This window comes from Salvelinus sp. IW2-2015, unplaced genomic scaffold, assembly GCF_002910315.2.
Source record: "Salvelinus sp. IW2-2015 unplaced genomic scaffold, ASM291031v2 Un_scaffold2131, whole genome shotgun sequence".
In the NCBI taxonomy this organism is placed as follows: domain Eukaryota; kingdom Metazoa; phylum Chordata; class Actinopteri; order Salmoniformes; family Salmonidae; genus Salvelinus; species Salvelinus sp. IW2-2015.
Genome location: NW_019943465.1, coordinates 24,296 through 30,862, shown reverse-complemented (window position 1 = coordinate 30,862; position 6,567 = coordinate 24,296). Strand labels below are relative to the sequence as shown.

The window sequence follows — 6,567 nt, the reverse complement described above, 5'->3', positions numbered from 1 at the left end:
CTCTCTACTTAGTTCATTGACTGTATAATATGAACCAGGTAACACGCTGGTCTGGTCTACTAGTTCATTGACTGTATAATATGAACCAGGTAACAGCTGGTCTGTCTACTTTAGTTCATTGACTGTAGAGGAACCAGGTAACAGCTGGGTCTGGTCTAACTTAGTTCATTGACTGTATAATATGAACCAGATAACAGCTGGGTCTGTCTGACTTAGTTCATTGACCTGTATAATTATGAACCAGGTAAACAGCTGGGTCTGGTCTACTTAGTTCATTGACTGTAGAGGACCAGCATAACAGCTGGGTCTGGTCTACTTAGTTCATGACTGTATAATATGAACCAGGTAACAGCTGGGTCTGGTCTACTTAGTTCATTGACTGTATAATATGAACCAGGTAACAGCTGGGTCTGGGTCGACTTAGTTCATTGACTGTAGAGGAACCAGATAACAGCTGGGTCTGGTCTACTTAGTTCATTGACTGTAGAGGAACCAGATAACAGTGGGTCTGGTCTGACTTGAGTTCATGACTTATAATATGAACCAGGTAACAGCTGGGTCTGGTCTTACTTAGTTCATTGACTGATAATATGAACCAGGTAACAGCTGGGTCTGGTTACTTAGTTCATTGACTGTATAATATGAACCAGTAACAGCTGGGTCTGGTCTACTTAGTTCATTGACTGTATAATATGAACCAGGTAACAGCGGGTCTGGTCTACTAGTTCATTGACTGTAGAGGAACCAGGTAACAGCTGGGTCTGGTCTACTTAGTTCATTGACTTGTATAATATGAACCAGATAACAGCTGGGTCTGGTCTACTTAGTTCATTGACTGTATAATATGAACCAGGTAACAGCTGGGTCTGGTCTACTTAGTTCATTGACTGTAGAGGAACCAGGTAACAGCTGGGTCTGGTCTACTTAGTTCATTGACTGTATAATATGAACCAGGTAACAGCTGGGTCTGATCTACTTAGTTCATTGACTGTAGAGGAACCAGGCAACAGCTGGGTCTTGGTCTAGCTTAGTTCATTGACTGTATAATATGAACCAGATAACAGCTGGGTCTGGTCTACTTAGTTCATTGACTGTAGAGAACCAGTGAAATGTCTTTTCTCTTCTGTCTCCCGTAGGACGAGGAGAACGCGCTGGCGGAGGGGAGAAGTGACATACGAGGCAGCGTGCGCCAGTTCCTGTTGAGTACAAAGCGTGGCAGGACAACGTGCAGATCGTGCTGTTCACTGGTCGTCCAGCAACGGGCCAGCCCCGAGGGGGAGGAGCCAGTCAGGAGGGGGTGGAGCTACTGCAGGAGATACCTGCTACCCTGAAGGACTCCACACACAGAGCACCAGTAAACAACACACACACACACACACACACACACACACACACACACACACACACACACACACCACACACACACACACACACACACACACACACAGAGCACCAGGTACACCACACACACACACACACACACACACACACACACACACAGAGCACCAGGTACACAACACACAACCACACACACACACACACACACACACACACACACACACACCACACACACACAGACACCAGGTCACACAGCACACCACACACAACACACACACACACACACACACACCACAGAGCACCAGGTCAACACACACACACACACCACAGAGCACCAGTACACACACACACACACACACACCACACACCTAAAATGACTACAAACACCCTACCGTACTGACAGTGGCCACCCTGTCCTCCTCTCTGTCCCTCCTCTCTGTCCCTCCTCTCTGTCCCTCCTCTCTGTCCCTCCTCTCTGTCCCTCCTCTCTGTCTCCTCTCTCTCCCTGTCCTCCTCTCTGTCCCTCCTCTCTGTCCTCCTCTCTGTCCCTCCTCTCTGTCCTCCTCCTCTCTGTCCCTCCTCTCTGTCCCTCCTCTCTGTCCCTCCTCTCTGTCCCTCCTCTCCGTCCCTCCTCTCTGTCTTCAGTGTGTATAACGGCCTGGTTGGCTTTGCGTCTCCGTTGGTGACAGAGAGGGGCGGAAACTGTTCCAGCCCCACCTCTACAGCTCAGACCAGCTTCGCTGCAGGTAACTACACTCCCTCATTGTGTGCTACCCTGGCTGAGGCACCCTATTCCCAATGTGGTGCACTACTATGGGCCTAGGTTAAAGTATGGCACTACATAGGGAATAGGGGGGCCTTTTGTTTAATGTGATAACCTGTGTTAAATACCAGAATGATTAAAAATGGCATATCGCTTCAGAGCTCACAGGCAATTATTACTTCTCTCCTTCTTCTTCTCTTTCGATCTTCTCTCCTTCCTGCTCTTTCCTCCTCTCTCCCTTCTCTCTCTCTCTCTCTCTCCCTCTCTCTCTCTCCCTCTCTCTCTCTCTCTCTCTCTCTCCTTCCCTTCTCTCCCCTCTCACTCCCTTCTCTCCCCTCTCACACTCTTTCCCCTTCTCTCTTTTTCCCCTTCTCCCAGCGGTGAGGTGCAGCGGTGTGAAGACTCAGACGGACTCAATGTCCAGAAATTCACGCAAGCTCCTCCCCGTAACCTTGCACCCCGGCGGACACCCCCCAGCGCTCAGACGATGACCAGCAAGGGTCTGAATCCCAGCCCCAAACGGCTGTACGTGACCCCAAACGGGACGAGGTACGACCCCTAACCATCCATCTAACCCCTGACCTCCAATTAAATTAGTCTATAATTAGAAGAAGCAGCAGTACTGCTGCCCAACTGCAGGGACCCTATTCCATATAGACTGCTCCCACTGTCCCAAAGGGACCCTATTCATATAGATCTGCCCAACTGTCCCAAAGGACCCTATTCCATATAGACTGCTCCCTAACTGTCCCAATGGGACCCTATTCCATATAGACTGCTCCCTAGCTGTCCCAAAGGGACCCTATTCCATATAGACTATCCCTAACGGTCCCAATGGGACCCTATTCCATATAGACTGCTACCTACTGTCCCAAATGGGACCCTATTCCATATAGACTGCTACCCTAGCTGTCCCAAATGGGACCCTATTCCATATAGACTGCTACCCTAGCTGTCCCAAATGGACCCTATTCCATATAGACTGCTACCCTAGCTGTCCCAAATGGGACCCTATTCCATATAGACTGCTACCCTAGCTGTCCCAAATGGGACCCTATTCCATATAGACTGCTACCCTAGCTGTCCCAAATGGGACCCTATTCCATATAAGACTGCTACCCTACTGTCCCAAATGGGACCCTATCCATATAGACTGCTACCTAGCTGTCCCAAATGGGACCCTATTCCATATAGGCTGCTACCCTACTGTCCCAAATGGGACCCTATTCCATATAGCTGCTACCCTAGCTGTCCCAAATGGGACCCTATTCCATATAGGCTGCTACCCTAGCTGTCCCAAATGGGACCCTATTCCATATAGACTGCTACCCTAGCTGTCCCAAATGGGACCCTATTCCATATAGACTGCTACCCTAGCTGTCCCAAATGGGACCCTATTCCATATAGACTGCTACCCTAGCTGCCCAAATGGACCCTATTCCATATAACTGCTACCCTAGCTGTCCCAAATGGGACCCTATTCCATATAGACTGCCTACCCTAGCTGTCCCAAATGGGACCCTATTCCATATAGACTGCTACCCTAACGCGTCCCAATGGGACCCTATTCCATATATAATGCTAACCCTAAGCTGTCCCAAATGGGACCCTATACATATAGACTGCTGTCCCAAATGGGACCTATTCCATATAGACTGCTACCCTAACGGTCCCAATTGGACCCTATTCCATATAGACTGCTTGCCTAACTGTCCCAATTGGCCCTATTCCATATAGGACAAACAGTAGAGCACTGACTGTACAAAAATTAGGAACACCTCTCTAATATTGAGTTGCACCCCCGTTTTGCCCCTCAGAACAGGCCTAAATCATCAGGGCGTAGACTCTACAAGGTGTTGAAAGCGTTCCTACAGGGATGCTGCCCATGTTGACTCCAATGCTTCCCACAGTGTGTCCAGTTGTCTGGATGTCCTTTGGGTGGAGGATCCATTCTTGATACAACACAGAAACTGTGCAGCTGAAAAACCCAGCAGCGTTGCAGTTCTTGACAACAAACCGCGGCGCCTGTGCCACCTACAACCATACCCCGGTCAAAGTCACTTCAATATTTTTGTCTTGCCCCATTCACTCTCTGGATGGCACACATACAGTCGTGGCCAAAAAGTTTTGAGAATGACACAAATATTAATTTCAACAACAAGTTTGCTGCTTTCAGTGTCTTTAGATATTTTTGTCAATTTACTATGGAATACTAAAGTATAATTACAAAGCATTCATAAGTTTCAGGCTTTTATGGACAATTACATGAAGTTGATGCAAAAGAGTCAATATTTGCAGTGTGACCCTTCTTTTTCAACCTCTTTCAATCCGCCCTGGCATGCTGTCAATTAACTTCTTGGCCCACATTCCTGACTGATGGCAGCCCATTTCTTGCAAATCAATGCTGGAGTTTGTCAGAATTTGGTGAGTTTTTTGTTTGTCCACCCGCCTCTAGAGGGATTACCACACATCTCAATGGGATTAAGGTCTTGTGAGTTTCCTGGCCAGGGACCCAAAATATCGATATTTTGTTCCGAGCCACTTAGTTTATCACTTTTGCCTTATAGCAAGGTGCTCCATCATGCTGGAAAAGGCATTGTTCGTCAACCAAACTGTTCGCTGGATGGTTGGGAAAGTTGCTCTCGGAGGATGTGTTTGGTTACCATTCTTATAATTTCATGCTGGTGTTTCTTAGCAAAATTGTGAGTGACCCACTCCCTTGGGCTGAGAAAGGCAAACCCCAACACATGAAATGTCTCAGGATGCTTTAATTGGAGGTCAGGGGTTAGATGGATGGTTAGGGGTCGTACCTCGTCCCGTCTTGGGGTCACGTACAGCCCGTTTGGGGCTGGGATTCAGACCCTTGCTGGTCATCGTCTGAGCGCTGGGGGGGGTGTCCGCCGGGGTGCCAAGGTTACGGGGGAGGAGCTTGCGTGAATTCTGGGACATTGAGTCCGTCTGAGTCTTCACACCGCTGCACCTCACCGCTGGGGAGAGAAGGGGAAAAAGAGAGAAGGGGAAAGAGTGTGAGAGGGGAGAGAAGGGGAGTGAGAGGGGAGAGAAGGGGAGTGAGAGAGAGAGAGAGAGAGAGGGAGAGGGAGAGAGAGAGAGGGAGAGAGAGAGAGAGAGAGAAGGGGAGAGAGGAAAGGAAAGAGCAGGAAGGAGAGAAAGATCGTAAAGAGAAGAGAACAGGAGAGAAAGTAATAATTGCCTGTGAGCTCTGAAGCGATATGCCATTTTTAATCATTCTGGTATTTAACACAGGTTATCACATTAAACAAAGGACCCCCCTATTCCCTATGTAGTGCCATACCTTTAACCTAGTGCCCATAGTAGTGCACCACATTGGGAATAGGGTGTCCTCAGCCAGGGTAGCACACAATGAGGGAAGTGTAGTTACCTGCAGCGAAGCTGGTCTGAGCTGTAGAGGTGGGGCTGGAACAGTTTCCGCCCCTCTCTGTCACCAACGGAGACGCAAAGCCAACCAGGCCGTTATACACACTGAAGACAGAGAGGAGGGACGGAGAGGAGGGACAGAGAGGAGGGACAGAGAGGAGGGACAGAGAGGAGGGACAGAGAGGAGGGACAGAGGAGGAGGACAGAGAGAGAGGAGGGACAGAGGAGGGAGGGACAGAGAGGACGGAAGAGAGGAGGGACAGAGAGGAGGACAAGAGCAGGAGGGGACAGAGAGGAGGGACAGAGAGGAGGGACAGAGAGGAGGGACAGAGAGGAGGGACAGAGAGGAGGGACAGGTGGCCACTGTCAGTACGGGTAGGGTGTTTGTAGCTCATTTAGGTGTGTGTGTTGTGTGTGTGTGTGTGTGGTACTGGTGCTCTGTGTGTGTGTGTGTGTGTGTGTTGTGTACCTGGTGCTCTGTGTGTGTGTGTGTGTGTGTGTGTGTGTTGTGTTGTGGTGTGTGTGTACCTGGTGCTCTTGTGGTTGTGTGTGTGTGGTGTGTGTGTGTTGTGTGTGTGTGTGGTGTGTGTGGTGTGTGTGTACCTGGTGCTCTGTGTGTGTGTGTGTGTTGTGTGTGTGTGTTGTGTGTGTGTGTACCTGGTGCTCTGTGTGTGTGTGTGTGTGTGTGTTGTGTGTTGTTGTGGTGTGTGTGTGTGTGTTGGTGTTGTGTGTGTGTGTGTGTGTGGTGTGTGTGTTTGTACTGGTGCTCTGTGTGTGGAGCTCCTTCAGGGTAGCAGGTATCTCCTGCAGTAGCTCCACCCCCTCCTGACTGGCTCCTCCCCTCGGGGCTGGCCCGTTGCCTGGACGACAGTGAACAGCACGATCTGCACGTTGTCCTCCACGCTTTGTACTCAACAGGAACTGCGCACGCTGCCCTCGTAGTCACTTCCTCCCCCTCCGCCAGCGCGTTCTCCTCGTCCTACGGGAGACAGAAGAGAAAGAACATTTCACTGGTTCCTCTACAGTCAATGACAAGTAGACAGACCCGCTGTTATCTGGTTCATATACAG

At 49.6% G+C, this 6,567-nt stretch overlaps 1 protein-coding gene and 1 long non-coding RNA gene across 2 annotated transcripts in view; one reads left to right on the top strand and one right to left on the bottom strand.

Moving 5' to 3' along the window:
* Nucleotides 1-5,977, bottom strand: part of LOC112073039 (serine/threonine-protein kinase SMG1) — an 11,448-nt gene extending 5,471 nt beyond the window's left edge. The window contains exons 1-3 of the mRNA XM_070440025.1: nucleotides 5,967-5,977; nucleotides 5,502-5,602; nucleotides 4,912-5,088 (exon numbers count right to left, since the gene is read on the bottom strand). Coding sequence (XP_070296126.1) covers nucleotides 4,912-5,050 — 139 coding nt within the window. The 5' untranslated portion in view covers nucleotides 5,051-5,088; nucleotides 5,502-5,602; nucleotides 5,967-5,977. The remainder of the gene's footprint in view (nucleotides 1-4,911; nucleotides 5,089-5,501; nucleotides 5,603-5,966) is intronic.
* LOC112073040 (uncharacterized) lies at nucleotides 1,493-2,591 on the top strand. The gene is made up of 3 exons (XR_011476425.1): nucleotides 1,493-1,509; nucleotides 1,984-2,084; nucleotides 2,480-2,591. It is a non-coding gene; the product is annotated as an uncharacterized lncRNA (long non-coding RNA).
* Nucleotides 5,978-6,567: the final 590 nt, after the last annotated feature.